The following is a 19,604-nucleotide window of genomic DNA, read 5'->3' on the forward strand; positions in this document are numbered from 1 at the left end:
AGTCTGTGTTAGGCGAATAGTGAGCTGGGCCTGACGAAGGCAGCTTCGCCCGTTCCCACCCTCAGCCCTGGAAGATCAGGAGAAGTATGTGTTAAAAATAAATAAATATTTTCGAGGTCTTAAGTACTGGGAGCCAGGAGTCTTCCGTTGCTTGTGCAACCAGATCAGAGTTATAAATTCCTCGCTAGCGGTGGGAAGGCCGGGAAGGGGGGGGGGGGTTGGAACCCTGAATACCGTTTCGTTTTAATTATCATTTAATACCAAAAAGAAAAGGAGAGACAAACACACTTGAAACAAACACCCCCTTGAATTGTCTCTAAAGTATGATATATTAAAATCAGCTCTTACCCTTTTTCCCAACAGAAAGCACATATATTTAAATATATAAAGCCACTTTTTCTTTTTCTTTTAAAAAAGAAGAAGATAGATGTGAACTATATTTCCCCTGCTCCTCTTCAGGCTGAGGCCTAAATTGTCTTTGGGGTAACCAAACCCATATGTGTGTGTGTGTGTGTGTAACAATGGAGTCCTGCCACGTATCGTTCTGACCTAAACGGGTGGGTTTGAGAATCTCAAGACAAGAGTTCAACCGTTGACTGTAACATCTGCGTTGAGACAGGGAAGTCCAGTGTTCTGGGCCAAGGGGTGGCTCCCCAGCTTACAAATTTTCCGTTTCTCTGCCCCCTTTTCACGTATTCCTGGACACCCATCCAAGCTCCACTCCTGGAGATATATCAGACATCTTTAGTCACTGTAAAATTCAGAGTGGGGTCCACCATTTTGAGGTGGCGGGGATTTGCCATGGGTGCGAACCCATGCTGAAGTATATAGATGGATCCGCCCATGGCCTTTTATCACCCAACTGGCTTGACCACTATGAGGCAATTTCGGTTTTGAGGTCTGGAAAGCGTAATGATTTGTCAGAGAGTCTAGTAGGCCAAGTCTCTGGTTGCTTTCTCCGTCCCACGGGCCATGATGCAGTTTGATGGCGGTGGGAGAGAACATCTCGTGGGTGGTCTTGCTGGTGATGGCGGCACGAGGCAGAGCTTCTCTTGTTCCTTTGGCCCCCTCCTACCTCGCAACGACAACCTTACGAGGCGTTGAGCAAGGAGCGGCTGTACAAGCTCTGGTAATAGGAGCCGGTCTCGCTGAGCGAAGTGGATGCCTCATAGGGGTGTTTGCTTTCCACCGAGTGTGGAGAGCTGTAGCCACTGTAGGCCATGGCTTGCTCGTAGGACTTCAGGTCAATCTTGTGGTTCTGCTCCGTGGACATCAAGTTGGTGATGGAAAAGGGGTGGTTGAAGTTGAACTGAGGGTCCATTTTGAGGTCGCCCGGGAGATCCAGGTTGGTAATGGAGGTGGCAAAGTAGTGGCTATTCATGGACTGGGAGATGGGGGCCGGGGAGGCCTCGGAAACCGGGGATGAGCCCTGACCCCCGGAACAGTCGAGTTGCACCAAACCCCTTTGCTCCTCGGAGCCATGGGAGGTGTCTGAGTGGCCCGACTCTGCTCCTTCCGAGCCCGTGTTGGGGCTCTGGCCTTCCTGAAGGCCCTCGGGAATCTTGGACGCCTGCTCTTGGGCGTTGGAGCCTTTGGAGTTCGGCTTCTTGGCCTTGTCCTCGATTTTGAAACGCTTCTGCCTCCTCAGGTAGCAGCCGTTCTCGAACATGTTGCCCGAATTCGGGTGGAGGGCCCAGTAGGAGCCTTTGCCGGGCTTGTCCGGGGAACGGGCCACCTTGACGAAGCAATCGTTGAAGGAGAGGGAGTGGCGGATGGAGTTCTGCCAGCGCTGCTGGTTTTCGCGGTAGTAAGGGAAGAGGTCCATGATCCACTGGTAGATCTCGTTGAGGGTCAGCATCTTGCTCGGGGCCTGCTGAATCGCCATGGTGATGAGGGAGATGTAGGAATAGGGAGGCTTAGCGTGGGTCAGCGTGCGGCGGTACGACTTGTTGATCTCCTTGGGCCTGTTCATGCCTGACGGAGAGTAGCTCAGCGGGGCCATGGACTGGCCGACATTTTGGTAAGGTGACAGAGAGTTGAGCGTGGAGGCCTGAGCTCCCAGCTGAGTCAATACTGGGCTGACGGGAGACGCCACCGATGGGAGGCCCATCGAACTGGTGGCGTTGGTCAGTCCAGTGAGAGAAGGGCTACTCAAGCCGCTGTTTGGATAAGGCATGTTCATGGAGCTGGGGGAAGTGAGGGGGTTCAGCGTCACGTAGGAATTAATCGAGTTCATAGGCCCCAAGCTGGACGTCATCGTGCTCACCGAAGGAAACACCTGTGGGAGACAAAAGGAGGCGGTTACAGGAGAGACGGAGCATTGCCCAGGGAGACAAATGGCAAAGAAATTGAAAATAAATAAAAAAAATCCTTCCAGTAGCACCTTAGAGACCAACTAAGTTTGTTCTTGGTATGAGCTTTCGTGTGCATGCACACTTCTTCAGATACCATGCACACGAAAGCTCATACCAAGAACAAACTTAGTTGGTCTCTAAGGTGCTACTGGAAGGAATTTTTTTATTTTGTTTTGACTATGGCAGACCAACACGGCTGCCTACCTGTAACTGGCAAAGAAACGGTCTAAACATTTGACGCTTTCGATAGTTACACAGCAGGCAGAAATCAAGAGGTGGAGCTTTCCCTGCCACTGAAGTACAGTAAAAGCAGACAGCTGCACCTGTTGAATTTGTCTTGGTGCCACAGATGAAAAAGTGTCGGTGACGGAACAACCGCTTGCCCAAAGAATGGAGGGGAAAGACCATTTTACGCTAGGAAGTATAAAAGGAAGAGGGTCCACTTGCACCACTGACAGAAGTTATAAGAGAAAGGGGGACATTTCCTCACAGCGAAGCACACGAAGGGAGGGGTTGCAACCTCTTTCGTGCATGCACACAAAAGCTCATACCAAGAACAAACTCAGTTGGTCTCTAAGGTGCTACTGGAAAGAATTTTTTTATTTTGTTTCGACTATGGCAGACCAACACGGCTACCCACCTGTAACTCCCTTTCCTTGTTCTACTGGGGGGGGGGGAATATACAGATGGGCCACAAATAGAAGGAAGATCTGCCACTAGGCTTGCCACTGAAGTTTTGCGGAAAGGAAAATATGAGGTGCGCTTGAGAGTTCCCAGGTGAAACATCCCTGCTTTGTACCATCTCACAGGGAACAGAGAGTAGAAAATGCCCTCTCAGAAAGTTTGGACTGCCGTTGCTGAAGCTTTCCTCCATTTCAGACGAGGTGGGCTGGTGGTCCATGAGCCTGGTCATTTCCCCTTGGGGCGCCATCTTTGTTTACCAGTCCTTTTATTTGCTCAAAGCCACTGAACCAGATGCTTCAAGGCAGTGAAGCAGTGCCTGCTATTTACATAAGATAGGCACTTAATTGGCAAAACTATTGATCCTCGAGGATAAGTGAGGATCTGCTGCCAAGGGATGGGCGATACCAAGCAATACAGTTTGGTGCCACAGCCCTCGCTGGCCATATGCCTGTCGTCTGTTGCTGTGGGTGACGGGGCCATAAAATTTGTTCGTGGAGCCTGTTCTGAAGGCCTTGAAAGGCAGCAGGAAGACATCAGCGGACCTGAACAGGTTTTTGTTGAAGAAAGGAGGCCTGCCTGAAAAAGCTAGAGCGCTGGGTGGGTTTGGCTGGTAGGAAACCCAGATTTAAATCCCAGTTGAACCAAGAATTTCACTGAGACGAGAAGGGAAGGACCACTGCTCATTTGTTATCTAAGAACCCAAAGGGAACTCTTGGTCTATCACTGCCAACCTTTGAGAAGAGAATCCTTCTTAAAAACAAAATCCAGTCTCCTTTGTCCACTTCCCCACCCCATTCAAATTAGATTGGAATAGTCTCCACCCACATGTATCTGAATTTGTATATGAGAAACAACTTCGGTCTTTCCTGTCCATACCAGCAATCATTCCCTTTTGTTTTGCTTTCTAATTTGTTGATTCAATTACGCCAATTAAGAACTTACGGGGCACGCATGCTGCTATGTACTGAGCTGAATCCTAGAACAATAGGATCCAGAATGCAGCAGCCTGATTGGTCCGCAGGAGCCACCCAACCCAGCTCCAGGTGGAAGTGGATCAGCGACATGATTGGCCTACAGGAGTAGCCCGGAATTAGCCAATCACGTGGGGCCCATTGTGTAAATAATGTATATATAGCAGACGTTTTGGGGAAAGACTCACTCCTTGCTACTATGAGCTGAATAAAGAGCATGAAATTCACACTTGACTCCGAGTATATTTCACATGCAGATAGCTGTGGCGCGTGGAAAAACACCCCGGTTGCGCAGTTACAAATTTGCTTGTGTTGCTTTCTGGTTTTGTGCAAACCTGAGGGACAAACAAACACACACACACACCCCGGTTCGGGACAGGGAGCACACCATAAATAGTTATGAGTACGACTGGAAAAGAAATGAACACATTGAGGAATCATAGAGTTGGAAGAGACCACAAGGGCCATCCAGTCCAACCCCCTGCCAAGCAGGAAACGCCATCAAGGCATGGAAAGGAGAGTGGCAGAAAGCGAGGGTTGCTCTTGTGTCGCACCAAAACATGGGCACAAATCGCCTGCAACCCTGAACGGAACACTTTGCAGCCCAGTTTTCCTCAGCTTATCGGATCATCCCCCTAATCAGGGAAACCTGAATTTATAGAAGGAAAACATTGAGGTGGTTGCTTTTTTGGGGGGGCGGTTTAACGTCATGTGGACTATGCAAATTCAATGAGAAACAGACATTAAACTCCGGCATGGACAAGCCTAGTATGGCTTGCCTAAGGGCCACCTTGTTAGCCGAGGTGAGATTTGAACTGGGGATTTTCCTGGTGTGACACTGTTCGGCGCTACACTGTGCAGACTTGTTCCGCCTTCCAGTTCTTGGAATAAAGCAATCCACCCAAATGTTTGTTTAGCAGCCTTCTGCAACCTGTTTTATTGCTCCACCCTCACAGTTATGGGTGGTGGGGCAGGCAGGCTGTTCTATTGGTTCACCGCCCTTAGAAAATTCCTGGTTATGCAGGGTGTGTGTTGCAGAATGTAGGGCAGACACACACACACACACACCCCAGCTTGAGGGGCGTTCTAGGAGAGGCAGGTGGAAGGCCTTCCTTCCCCCACTAGCAAAGATCGGGCTGGGATAAATGCTCTCTGGACGATGGCCCTTGCCGAATCACTTGTAATTTCTAGGGCTCGTTGTTTCTCCAAATTGCCCCATCATTCCCACTCTGATTTGGGGGAAGAGGAAGTAGAGGAAGAGCCACCCTTTTGTTCTCATGAAAGCTCCTTGTATGTAACTGACCAGGGAGGGTCAGAAATGTCCTCTTCTGCTACTCTTCTGTTGCCAACATTATGCTCCCAGTCTAAAGATTTTCACATGCAACCTTACATGAAAACCTGCACATTATCTACACAAAAGCCCTCCTTTTCTGTTTTGAAGCTAACTGTGGATCAATGCTTCCGCCAGCGTTTCCACTAACCATTGTTTCCACTAAGCTGTTGTTCAAAGTGGGTCTGGAAACTGTGGTTTGGGCTAACAGAAATGGCAGTATAGATGTACCAATAATCATAATTAGTTCTGAAACTCAGTGGGAGTCATGATTGACTGTGCAAGAGGGGAGGAGGATCCTAGGAGCCCTTGGGGCATTCCTCGAACTCCTGAGCAAGGTTTGAAGATGGGACAGGAAAATGCAAGGAATTCCCCCCCCCCTAAAAGCAATGCTAATTAAGTTTCCAAAGCAACAGCTAACAGGTTTGCAGAAAATGTAGTCTGGAAATGTTCCTGAGATGTACAACACCATGCTTAGAGATGGTCAAGAAACACAACACACTGCCAATCGAACGTGAATACCTTGGGTCAAGGTATATGTAAAGTAACAGACCTTGGAAGAACTTCTAGCCAGAGGAGCAAAAACAGTGACTGATTTCAGAACGGGGCAATTGATTCCAGAATTTCAGAGTAACTGATTTCAGAACAGAGCTGGATGTATGCACAGATACGTGCATTTAATTGTAAGATAAACGGTAAAGGGACCCCTGACCATTAGGTCCAGTCGTGGACGATTCTAGGCTTGCGGTGCTCATCTCGCTTTACTGGCTGAGGGAGCTGGCGTACAGCTTCTGGGTCATGTGGCCAGCATGACTAAGCCGCTTCTGGTGAACCAAAGCAGCGCACAGAAACACCGTTTACCTTCCCGCCGGAGCGGTACCTATTTATCTACTTGCACTTTGACGTGCTTTCGAACTGCTAGGTGGGCAGGAGCAGGGACCGAGCAACGAGAGCTCACCCCATCATGGGGATTCGAACCACCAACCTTCTGATCAGCAAGCCCTAGGCTCTGTGGTTTAACCCACAGCGCCACAGATAGACGCCCATGAGGGAAGCCCCCAGCAGGATCAGTGCACAACAACAACTCTCTCGTCCTGTGCCTTCCAGCAACTGGGATTCAGAATCATACTGCCCCATTGAACAAGGTTGATAGCCATTGATAGCCTTTTATCCTCAATGAATTTGACTAATCCTCTTTAAAAACCACCTGAACTTGTCTGCTATCACTGCCTCTTTTGGCAGCAAGTTCCATTGTTTAACTGCATGAAAAAGCACTTTCTTTTATCGGCCCTGAATCTTCCCGACATTCGGCTTCATCGGAGTTCTAGCGTTATGAGAGAGGGAGAAAAAGTTTCTCTACGAAAAGTGGTTCCCATTTAGCTAATTACTGAGGCCCCCCCTATTTTTCAAAAGCCCCAGGCACAGGACCCCCTACCTTTGAAAAATTTGATAATTCTATGGTACTAGATTCAGGTAGGTAGCCGTGTTGGTCTGACGCAGTCAAAATACAGTATATAAAAAAACTGTCCAGTAGCTCCTTAGAGACCAACTAAGTTTGTTCATGGTATAAGCTTTTGTGTGCATTACCTCTGCATATATATTTTTTTGAACAAAATGTGGGGTAGCCCCTAATAAGCAAAGGATTTTAGGTATACTGAAAACAACAACACAAGACTAGGGCTAAGAGATATCTGTTTTTCAACATCATTATGTATCAGCATAGAGAAGAGAAGAGAAGACTCCCTGGAAAAAGACCCTGATGTTGGGAAAGATGGAGGGCACAAGGAGAAGGGGACGACAGAGGACAAGATGGTTGGACAGGGTTCTCAAAGCGACTGGCATGAGTTTGGCCAAACTGCGGGAGGCAGTGGAGGATAGGCGTGCCTGGCGTGCTCTGGTCCATGGGGTCACGAAGAGTCGGACACGACTGAACGACTGAACAACAACATGTATCAGCAGCTAAACATCTTGATGTTCTGGAATTGGAGATCAGGCGCGGGGATGAAGGAAGGAGCAGTCATGAAGGCTGGGCGGGTGGGAAGAGGAGAGGAAACTGAGTCACTTCCACAGCATGGTTTGAGTGGGAGGGGATGGGGATGGGGTAGGCCTCGGCGATATATCAATACATTGGTACATAGGTTGTCGAACGGCTTGGCTCCCATACAAATTGGCTCCCGAACGCCGCAAACCCAGAAGTAAGTGTTCTGGTTTGCGAATGTTTTTTGGAAGCCGAACATCTGACGCGGCTTCCGCGGCTTCCGATTGAGTGCAGGAAGCTCCTGCGGCCAATCGGAAGCCGTGCCTTGGTTTTTGAACGGTTCCGGGAGTCGAACGGATTGAGTTCGACAAGCAAGGTATATTGCCGTGGGGCAGACCGCGATGGCAGCTTCACTCGGTAGTATATCGCTGGTGAAAATGAGGGGGAAACAAAGCTGCAGCGATGGCAGTGGTGGTTTGACACCGGCTCCTTTTTGACGTTGTGATATACCGCCACACCGCGGTGTTCAGCTGGCGGTCTGACCTGTTCTCTGCCAAGGAGAGGGGAAGGCATCGCCTCGCAATGAGCTGCCCTGGTCTCCCGCAGCGTGAGGGAAGGCAGATCAGGCCAGCAGCGTCATCAGCTGATATCATCCTGCAATATCCGCAGTGCCTTGAAATCGGATGCTCTGCTCTCCCTCGCGCAAGGAGCGATATAGGGTTAAAATTGCTATCGTGCTGTGATTTCGAAACCGATTTTGAGCCAGCATATTGAAAAATTGCACAGCGCTAAAACAGACGGTAAAACTTGCCATGTTACCATGCGGAAATGGCAAAATTTTAGTTGGGGGCTGCAGGTGAGAGGTGGGGCCACGGACCCCCTGGGTGCATTCCGTGGACCCCCAGGGGTCCCCAGACCCCTAATTTGGACCCACTGCTCTTCACCATGCATATAGTTTATGGTGCACTGATGCTACTCATGCTTGCAGATTTTTCCTCAGTGCCCAGATTATGTTGTCCTCATCAAATTGCTGCCCTGTATATTTTTTTTTACCCATTTAATCCAGATTTGCCTACTGTTTCCACCTTTCAGTTATGAGTTACAGGTAGGTAGCCGTGTTGGTCTGCCATAGTCAAAACAAAACAAAATTAAAAATTAAAAAAATTCCTTCCAGTAGCACCTTAGAGACAAACTACGGTAAGTTTGTTCTTGGTATGAGCTTTCGTGTGCATGCACACTTCTTCAGATTATGAGGTTATCCAAAGAATCAGGAAATCAGGATTAAATGGGGAAGTAGGACAGCATTTCGATGGCAGACGCTGTGCAAAACTTGTGTGCGTGAGCAATCCATAGGGGTGTGCCTGCAGGCGCCAGCGTGTTCGCCAGTACTTCCTATCACGCCTGCAAAAGATCTCCATAAATACCCCCTCAAATATCCACAGTGTGCAAGAGACATGTCTGCCCTTCCTGCTCAGTTGAAATTCGCCTTGGCTCATCATCTCCTACGTTGAACAGGCCCTCTTAAACATGCCCGCATTTCATACTGGGTGCCAGGTTGGCGGGCCCTGCCTGCTGGGTTGCCACCCAGTGGCTTGGGTGCCCAGGTGGCACAAGCAGCAAAACTTTAGTGTGTGGAGGATTCCAAGACCGTCTTCTCCCTGAACAAGTAGCTGCCGACTCTCTTTCTTAATAGATAATTTGACCCTATTTGAAAGAAAATCAGTGCGTGGTGCTGTGGGTTAAACCACAGAGCCTAGGGCTTGCTGATCAGAAGGTCGGTGGTTCGAATCCCCGCGACGGGGTGAGCTCCTGTTGCTCGGTCCCTGCTCCTGCCCGCCTAGCAGTTGGAAAGCACGTCAAAGAGCAAGTAGATAAATAGGTACCGCTCCGGCGGGAAGGTAAACAACGTTTCCGTGCGCTGCTCTGGTTCACCAGAAGCGGCTTTGTCATGCTGGCCACATGACCGGAAGCTGTACGCCGGCTCCCTCGGCCAGTAACACAAGATGAGCGCCGCAACCCCAGAGTCGGACACGAATGGACCTAATGGTCAGGGGTCCCTTTACCTTTACCTTTATGGTGCTCTTTTATTGTTACAGTGGTACCTCGGGTTACAAACACTTCGGGTTACAGACTCCGCTAACCAGGGAAGTAGTACCTCGGGTTAAGAACTTTACCTCAGGATGAGAACAGAAATCGCGCGGCAGCAGCAGGAGGCCCCATTAGCTAAAGAGGTACCTCAGGTTAAGAACAGTTTCAGGTTAAGTAATAATAAACTGTTAAACTGTTAAAAAAACAAAAGAACAGTTTCAGGTTAAGAACGGACCTCCGGAACGAAATAAGTTTGTAACCAGAGGTAACACTGCATTTTGCTATTGCATCCCTCGCCGAGGCTAGATCCCCTGAAAGGCACGGGATAGAAATCTGTAAAGACGCCATTGGCGACTCGATGTGAAGTCATGGGGTGGGGAGAGAGCTTGCGCCTGTTCTTTGGCGTGCAGTAAAACGGCACTTCACGAGCTTCCAGGTTGGCATGCGAACATTAGCAGTGTCCGCACAAACGTCATCGTCCCTTATTCCCTCCACCATTAAATCCGGATCAACCCTTTCTGGGCGGAAATGGAATAATGAAAGAAAGAAAGAAATCTGGTGCCAACAGCTGATCGGCACTATCTGAGCAACCCATTTACGATATGAAGTCCCCACCTGGAAGCTCCGTTTGCCCTGCCGAGCTAGTAGTTCTCTGAGCTAGACACCAAAGGTATGATTCAGTATAAGCCAAAACCACGCATTAGTTTGTTTTTCCATCACTGGAACTCCTAGCACAATTTTGTTCTTCAAAAAGCAACCACGGCGCGGAGGGGTGACTTGAGGGAGGAGGTTCCAAAGCTTTTTTTCCGATCACAGAAGACCAGTATATCATGTCGTTTGACTCCAAGGCACTTGCAACAACAGCCTCCAGTCGACACAAGTTTGGCCCAGCCCTCACCAGCCTGGGGTAATCCAGATATTTTGGACTACAACTCCCAGCTGTGCTGGCTGGCGCTGGTGGGATTTGTAGTCCTAAACATTTGCAGGTTGCCAGGCTCCCCAAAGGCTGCTTTTAGATGGTTTCCTACCTGACATTTCCTGCTGCGTCTGCTTAAAACTGCCTTGGGCGTGTCTGCCTGTAACTTATTTTTTCCTGAGCCAAACGTTGTAAACCCTTTTGAGCAAAGGAGATTAGCCTGCTCCCAACCAAGGTTGCCTTCCTATTGTTTCTGAGAAGGCAAAATGGCTTTTGAACCTCCTTTCATTATCTTGGATTAGAGGGAGCTATTTCAGGGCCGTCCAGCAACTCTCCTCTTCACGTGGTTGGGGTTTTTTATTAGCCAGATGTTCCTGCGGTCCAGTAGGAAATTTCCTTCTCCTCGCTTGCCCCGACCCCCCAGAATGGGTGCAATTAATCCATCACTGGGCAGGATTCATTGGGAAGAATAGAATATATGCCATTTAAAAAAATTGCACACAAGCGGCATTTTGACCACAGCGTGTTCACACGGTGCTTGCAGATGCAAAGTGCGCCGGACAAATGAGCGTTTGTAAATAAGCGGGACGGACACATGCTTTCACGGTATGTTTACAAATACACGACGCCCCACACTTTCATTGTGTTTACCATTATAGATACCGTTATGTATGCAGCAAACACAACATGCCCCATAAATTGTGAGTTGGCTGGGACCCATCGGTTGGCATAGACAGTTGTGCACTTCGAGAAAAATGATTTTGGGGCTCTGGAACTTAATATATAGACGTCGTGGTTTAGGTTTCAAGCCCTGCACAACATCGCACGCATGCTCTGTAACTGAACACGTTTCCCTGTGCTGCGGATAAGTTTGCCGACTCTTGCTTTTCGCTTCAGTAAGGCTTCAAGCTCGCGGGATTATAAAGAAATGTTTAGATGGTGACCCCGGGGCCTTCACCTTCTTTTCTTCCGCAACCGGGATTGAACAGAAGTTTAAATTCTTTCTTTTTTTCCCCTGGAAAAGCTGCCCAATCGCGGGCGTGCAATTTTCTTTAGAACCCTCCTCGCTCCTTCTATCCTTTGCAACTTTTCCCGATTCTGCAGGTTTTGCCGGTTTTTGCTGCTCAGGAGGAGAGCGTGGGGTTTAGATTTTCCATGGCCTTTCTCATCTCTCTGATAGCCCCAAATCCTTTCTAAACAGCACAGCAGACGCTGGCGTTGTGCAAGCTGGACCGGGGCCATCACCCCTTCTTCACCCCCACCCCTGGACAGGCAGCCTTGGACATTAGAATCTGTTGTTTGCATGCGGGGGCGGGGGGCAGGTCTGGCAACGTCCTGGCTTGGTCTCCCCTTTCCAAAAAGGTATCTCTCATCCCTCTGCACTGTGTACAAGAAGACCTTTGAAACATGGCGACAGCCACATCAAAGCCCACCCCTTTGTTGGGAAACCAGGAGTCAGATCTGCTCCGTCGCTGCAACTGCGGAGATAGGGCCAGCTTGCAAAATCTTGCTCGTTGAAGCCCAGATTCATTAAACTGGGGTAACCAACATGCCCCCTGATTTAGCAGCCAGCCACACAGTGCAATCCTGGCTCAGGGTTTGTCCACACTTCCTGTTGCTGTCCCCCAGTGAAAACCCACTCTCTAGCGCTCAATCGGAGCAAACAGCAATTCGGGTTTCCCCCGGATTGACGTTTGTTCTGATCTATCCCTAAAGAGCGGGTTTTCCCTTTTGAAAAGAGCGGAGCAAGGGGGAAACCGCTCAGAGCCGTGCTTTCTAGAGATGGCACAAGCAGAAATGTGGATGCCCCACTGTGTTCAGGGAGGCTGCCCTCCTAGTATATGTGGATAGGACTGCAGCCCCAGGCACTGGGTACCCTCAAAGTGCGCCAGCGACATGGTCCAGCCTCCCACTTTGTAAAAGTGTGCCATCGCTTTTCCGAAACATCTAGGCCTGTGAGTAGGGACTCCTTGTTTTTGCGAGGCACGTGGGTTCCTTGTAGGCCAAGGGTGGCCCTCCAGATGTTGCCAGACTGCTATCATCATCGCTAGCTATTGGCTATGCCAGTTGGGGCAGATGGGAGCTGGAGTCCAACAATATCTGGAGGGCCAGAGATTTAGGCACTTGAAATACTTGACTTAGGGCTGCAGCGCTGAGTTGATTAACTGGTTAGGTGAAACAACTAAAAGCCACGTCGATCAACTAAAAGGCAGGTCCCGGTTAATGGGACTATAGGTTTATAACTTTTGAATTCAAGGAATTCAACTTTTTAGTACAAGTTGCTTTTGTAATTGCAGGTGTCAAATGTCATGTTATGTGTCTTCAACACCCAAAAGCAATATCTGTCTGCAATATCCCCAAACAAAGGAAGTACGTGTTTGTTTGTTCTTTTGCTTTAAAGGTAAAGGGACCCCTGACCATTAGGTCCAGTCGCGGACGACTCTGGGTTTGCGGCGCTCATCTCGCTTTACTGGCCGAGGGAGCCGGCGTACAGCTTCTGGGTCATGTGGCCAGCAGGAACCAAAGCAGCGCACGGAAAGGCCGTTTACCTTCCCGCCGGAGCGGTACCTATTTATCTACTTGCACTTTGACGTGCTTTCGAACTGCTAGGTGGGCAGGAGCAGGGACTGAGCGACGGGAGCTGACCCCGTTGCGGGGATTCGAACCGCCAACCTTCTGATCAGCAAGCCCTACGCTTTGTGGCTTAACCCACAGCGCCACCCGCGTCCTTCTTTGGCTTTAGACCTATGTAATTTTTACATGTGCAGATTTATTCCAGTGTAGTTGGTCCGCTTAACTGGTTAATCACCCCAAGCTGTGATCCAAAATACACTTAACTTGGGTGAGAAAGCACCACTGAAAATAGTTATTTCTAAATAAACATGGCCTGGGTAGAGATGCATAAGATTGTGCTGCTTTCATTAGTCAAGTGAAAGCCCTAACACCAACAGTAATATATCATTTATCTTGGTGGCATTGGGAACACAGAGCTTTGCAGAATAACATAAGTCTAAGTCAACCTTCCCTAAATTGGTGCCCTTCAAATGTTTTGGACTACAACTCCCGTCGAACATCTTTGTTTCTCAGACTTTTTGAACTTGAGCATCTTTTCTGGACTTTATTTTATCACACACACACATGCTCCCCAGGAGGAGGAGGAAAGAAGACTTTACTTGCTAAGATGCTTTTCTTCCTTGGAATTTCGCCCCCACATTTTTGGAGGATCAGTGTGTTAGGTGCGGATGCATTCAGCGGAGCCCCCAAAGCCAACTTTAAAAAAAGAGAGAAAAGTCTGATCATAGAATGGTAAGAGTTGGAAGAGGCTTCGAGGGTCAGCCAGCCCTCTGCATTACAGGAATCCTGCCCACAGCCAGGGCCGTCTTATCCACAGGTGCTAGGGGTGCGGGGCACCCGGGCGCTGGGCTCTCAGGGGCATACCTGTCAACTTTCCCCCCTTTTTAAGGGAAATTCCCTTATTCCAAAAAATGCCCTTGTGGTGCGTGGCAGCAGGAAACATTAGAACATGTCTTCTTCTACTGCAAAGAATTATACGGACGTCCGAGCAAGGTTTATCCAACCCATTTTAGATAAGTCTCCTGGGCTTTCAGAACAACATAATATCTCATTGCTATTACAGGATGAAAGCCCAGAAATCACTTACGCTGTCGCCAGATTCTGTGCAGCCTTGATAGATATACGTCGAAAGATGGTCTGTGGTGTAAATCATCTTTAAATAGTGGCCTAAAATATTGTTGGATCTATATTTTAGTAGCCTATCTCATAGAACCGATACCCGAGTCTAAATTTTATTAGTTATATCTATGTTTAATCAATGATTTTAAGGACATGGTTTAAGTCGGGCTGGATATGTTAAATATGCCCTCATCATGTAATGAGTACCCATTTAAACATATATTTTTTAGTTACAGGTGGGTAGCCGTGTTGGTCTGCCATAGTCAAAACAAAATCAAAAATTCTTTCCAGTAGCACCTTAGAGACCAACTGAGTTTGTTCCTGGTATGAGCTTTCGTGTGCATGCACACTTCTTCAGATACACTGAAACAGAAGTCACCAGATCCTTAAATATAGTGAGGGAGTGGGGAGGGGTATTGCTCAGAAGGGTGGTGGGAATGGGTGATCAGCAGATAGGTGTGGAAAACCTGTTGACGACTCTTAACGGCTGTAATTAGTCTTGCAGGGAAAGGCAAGGGGTGAGATGGCTAAAGATAGCTTTGTTATGTATAATGAGATAAGAATCCATATATATTTTTATATATATTTTTACATTGTTTTTATAAATGCAAATATTTTGTTTTATGCTGGTCTGTGACCGAATAAAGTACATTCATTCACAATAAAAAGGAAAGCCCTTATTCCAAATAAGATTCCTCACAAGAAAAGGGAAAAGTTGACAGCTATGCTTAGGGGTGCCAGGCTGAGAGTCCAGGGCCCGAGAGTTGAGTCTGGGCAGAGCTCGGGCGTAGCTCCGCAGCGGGCTCTTCTGCTGTGGGCAGCTCTGTGCCGCGAGTTTGGGGGCAACCGAGCCAGCGAAATGCTGAGGCGGCTGGCTGGCTCTGCCCTCCTGAGCGCCTGGGACTGGGGAATTTGGGTGTGTGTGTGTCGCCAGGCAGATCTTTGCACCCCGGCGCCACATATGCTTGACAGCCCTGCCCACAGCCGTCCCTGGGTGGGCTCGAACCACCAACGTTCTGGGTTAACAAGTCAGCCCCCTTAGGCAGCAGGTTAGGAAGGCAACAGAGGGAAGTGAGCGGCAGGAATAGGAAGTGATGGACGACATCCAAAGGCATGTATTCACATATTTGTTTTAACTGGAGATTCTATTTGGAGATTAAGCTGAAAGCTTCAAGAGGATGCCACTGTTGTTGACCGGCCCTGCTCCTGCGCTTGGGGGTTTAAAGCATAGGAGCAGGGGTTAAGGAAATGCTGGCAACTCTTTTAGACCGGTTGCAGGGTAGGCAAACAGTGGGTTTTCCCACCTGTCCATACATTATACACTGGAGCAGGGATTCTAATTCGGCATCATTTGTTGTTGTTGTTCAGTCGTTCAGTCGTGTCCGACTCTTCGTGACCCCATGGACCAGAGCACGCCAGGCACACCTATCCTTCACTGCCTCTCGCAGTTTGGCCAAACTCATGTTAGTAGCTTCGAGAACACTGTCCAACCATCTCATCCTCCGTCGTCCCCTTCTCCTTGTGCCCTCCATCTTTCCCAACATCGGGGTCTTTTCCAGGGAGTCTTCTCTTCTCATGAGGTGGCCAATGTACTGGAGCCTCAACTTCAGGATCTGTCCTTCTAGTGAGCACTCAGGGCTGATTTCCTTGAGAATGGATAGGTTTGATCTTCTTGCAGTCCATGGGACTCTCAAGAGTCTCCTCCAGCACCATAATTCAAAAGCATCAATTCTTCGGCGATCAGCCTTCTTGATGGTCCAGCTCTCACTTCCGTACATTACTACTGGGAAAACCATAGCTTTAACTATACGGACCTTTGTCGGCAAGGTGATGTCTTTGCTTTTTAAGATGCTGTCTAGGTTTGTAATTGCTTTTCTCCCAAGAAGCAGGCGTCTTCTAATTTCGTGACTGCTGTCACCATCTGCAGTGATCATGGAACCCAAGAAAGTGAAATCTCTCACTGCCTCCATTTCTATTCGGCATCATATGCAGTGTAATTCCATGCAGAATCACCCTTGCTGCTACCCGTAAAACTTACTTTTAAGTGGGGGCTTCCCTGACTGTGAACATGCCTGGGCGATTTCAGCGTGTTAAGGACCGAGAAGTCAGGTCTGCATCATGGCCTCTTTATTTGGGATTCGCGTGTCAGGAATAACAAACCCAACCTCTTTCTAGGTCAGCTCTCCTGTGCCGGCTGGGACCGATGGGAGCTGTAGTCCAAGCATGACACTCTTAATCTCAGGGTCGTGGGTTCGAGCCCCACGTTGGGCAAAGGATTCCTGCATTGCAGGGGGTTGGGCTAGATGACCCTCAGGGGTCCCTTCCAATGCTACAACTCTACAATTCTATGACTCACACCTGGGGGGTGGGCTAGAAACGATGTCGGTTGAAAGGGTTCGCCCCCTCAAGTGCTGTGGCCCTCCTCCTCCTGCTTTTAATCCACACACACACACACAAAATGTCATAGAATCCCATCACAGATCTCCAGTCCCACGTCCAGGTTTGTCGTTATAAGGGCCTTAGCTGGGGTACCACTTGGGCTTGCTACGCCTCTGCCACCATCTATTAAAAGGAATCTGAGGCACATTAACACAATTTTGTGGTTAACTCTAAGGCAAGGAGTGGCTAATTTATTAGGCAAAAAAGGCCAATATCACAGACAGATTGTTACAGGAGTTTCTTTAACTGGCAATTATTGGGGGGGGGAGAGATAAGAGCTTAAACAAGACAATTAATAGAATCGTAGAATTGTAGAAGGACCCCAAGAGGCATCTAGTCTAACCCCCTGCAATGCACAAATCTCAACTAGACATGACAGGTGGCCACCCAACCTCTGCTTAAAAACACCCAAGGATGTTTTTATAAGAAATATTAGCACTATCAATAAGGAAGGGCCTCAGCTCAGTGGTAGAAAGTCTTCTTTGCGTGCAAAAAGTCCCAATTCAACCCCGACAACTCCTGCTAGGACTTAACCGCACCCGAGCGAGCAAAATGTGAATGTGCGTTGACCTGGCTCTCCGTTTCTATAGGGGTGTGTGGGTGTGCCCACATGACGGCGTCTCCATTTCAGGGTTGTCGCAGACCTTTCCCCCTCTAACTGTGGGGTTTTCCAATCATTGGAAAGTGCAGAACAGCCCGGATTGAAAAACCTTCCATTTAAAGGGGGCGGACGGGGAGAGAAGATGTGGAACAACACTGGGGTGGGTTAGGACATCGTCTTCTGGTGTGGGCACTCCCAGACTCAGGAGAGCCTCTGCCAGTCAGGGTAGATCGTTGGTTCTAAAAGGCAGCTTCTTGGGTCTCTTGCATAGAAGAAGAAGAAGGAGAGTTTGGATTTGGTATCCCGCTTTATCACTACCCGAAGGAGTCTCAAAGCGGCTAACATTCTCCTTTCCCTTCCTCCCCCACAACAAACACTCCGTGAGGTGAGTGGGGCTGAGAGACTTCAGAGAAGAGTGACTAGCCCAAGGTCACCCAGCAGCTGCATGTGGAGGAGAGGAGACGCGAACCCGGTTCCCCAGATTACGAGTTTACCGCTCTTAACCACTACACCACACTGGCTCTCACTGGCGTAGAACTAGGAAAGACCCTTCGCGTCCCAGTCTAATCTTGCAGAGCTGCTGCCAGTCCGTGGCCCCCAGTACAGAAAAGCTCCCCCCATGTTTCCCAATGGACTGAAGGGAAGGCATGTGTAGCTTGCCAGTCCTTCACCCCCCTGCACCCCCCCCTGCACTGTTGAAATTTAGACTGCAAGCTCCTTGGGGGCAAGGACCTACTTATTTAGCTTAGGCCGTAAAGCTCTGTGTATATCAAAGGCTCTGTATCAGCAGCCAGGACCTTGACAGTTCTCCCGAGACCGAATTTTGCCGCTTGAAAAGAGGTTCTGGAGCTCCCTGTCTTGGAAACCTGGCTCGAATTAAACTCTGCTGCTGAACAGAGAATCGCGCTTTGCTCCGATGGAACGGGCCGAGCCAAAAATCACCCCCTTTCAACCATATCCTGTTGCCACCTTCCCTCTGAACGACACCCATTGGTCCTTGGGCAAAAGCTTGCATCCTGCTCAGCAGGTTTCTGTTTGCTCCATTCCACGAAGACCACAGAAGGTGCTAAAATTAAGTCGGTTTTTCCTGCATGGGAAAGTTTGGACCAATTCTGAACATCTGGGGGCTGGGAGGGGACGGTGGACTGGACCACTGGAGATGGGGAGGGTGAGAGAGAGCAAAAAAGAGCCGTTGTCTTAGAAATGGCTGGAAGTGCCAACTCCGTCTCGGCTTGCAGAACGTTTTGCTTTTCAACCAGCCCCCAGAAGGACTTGCAAGTGCGATTGCCAAAGTTGTCACTGGCCCTACTCCTGTGCAGTTAACAGCAGCCTGATGCAGAGAGGTTTCTTTTTGCAAATGAAGCTTTCCCCCATCATGTTAGCTCCATGCCAGGAAAATATTCACCTGCTAAATTTGTGCCAGTCAATTCACTGCTTAAGAAAAATTGGCAGGATTAATTTTTACAAGTTGGTGACCCCTTTATCGGTTTAGACTTCTACCAAACATTTCAGATTATTTGAAGAAGGAAAAAAAAGAGAGATTATAGAATACCTTTGGGTTATAGAATACCTTTAGACCAAGGGGAGTCAACTTGGTGCTCTCTAGTTGTTAACTACAAATCCCATCATGTCTGACCATAGGCCATTCTGGCTTGGATGGATGGGAGTCGGAGTCCAGCAATATCTGGAGAGTACCATTAGAGCTGCTCCTGTTTTAGGTGACTTGAATATCCAGAAATAATCGTAGCAATCAGTTTTTAGGTATAATCAAAGCTAAAAAGAATCCCGCTAATAATTGTCAAAGAGATTCTGATTTAAACCATCATGAATGGGATGGGGAGATATTGTTACGACTCTCTCTGCTCCTATTTTGTGTCTTTGGAACAACGGAGACTGCAGTCCTAAACGCACTCAGAAATAAGGCCCCACGGGACTCGCCACGTCTTACTCCAAAGTAAATATGTATGGGACGGCAGCCTGTTATTGTACCTTTCACCCTACAGAGGTTTATATCACCTGGGGGGATTTCTGTAAGGGATGCCTTAGAGAACACACACCGCAGCTCTGATCAGGGTCCCTATCCTTCTGCTATATTTACACAAAGAAAACGACTTTCAGAGACCCTCTCACACATCTGCCGATGACTAGAAAAGAAATTTCATTAACCCATTTGTTTATTTCCGCGGTCACAGATTTGACTGCAAAGCCAAAGTTTGCTGGGATTAAATAAAAATGGCAGAGGGGCGATTAGAATCCAACCTAAAGATGTTGAGAGGGGTAGCAAAAAACAACAACAACAACCCGGACTCCTGCGGCACGTTAAAGACTAACAGATTTATCACGCCGCAAGCTTTTGTGGAGTACATGAAAGGTTATTCCCATGATAAATCTGCGAGTCTTTAGCATGACACAGGAGTCTTGGCTGTTTTTAACCCATTCTGCCTATCTGAAGGCAGCCCTGTATCGGGAAGATTTTAAATATCTGACGTTTTGTAGTGTTCTTTCATATTCTTTTGGAAACTGCCCTAAGTGGCTGGGGCGATCCAGTTA

At 48.5% G+C, this 19,604-nt stretch overlaps 1 protein-coding gene across 1 annotated transcript in view; it reads right to left on the bottom strand.

The window, feature by feature from the left end:
- Positions 1-310: 310 nt before the first annotated feature.
- Positions 311-19,604, bottom strand: part of FOXA3 (forkhead box A3) — a 32,622-nt gene continuing 13,328 nt past the window's right edge. Inside the window, exon 2 of the mRNA XM_033158445.1 lies at positions 311-2,278. Coding sequence (XP_033014336.1) covers positions 1,091-2,278 — 1,188 coding nt within the window. The 3' untranslated portion in view covers positions 311-1,090. The remainder of the gene's footprint in view (positions 2,279-19,604) is intronic.

The sequence above is a fragment of the Lacerta agilis genome, chromosome 8 (assembly GCF_009819535.1).
Source record: "Lacerta agilis isolate rLacAgi1 chromosome 8, rLacAgi1.pri, whole genome shotgun sequence".
In the NCBI taxonomy this organism is placed as follows: Eukaryota; Metazoa; Chordata; class Lepidosauria; order Squamata; family Lacertidae; genus Lacerta; species Lacerta agilis.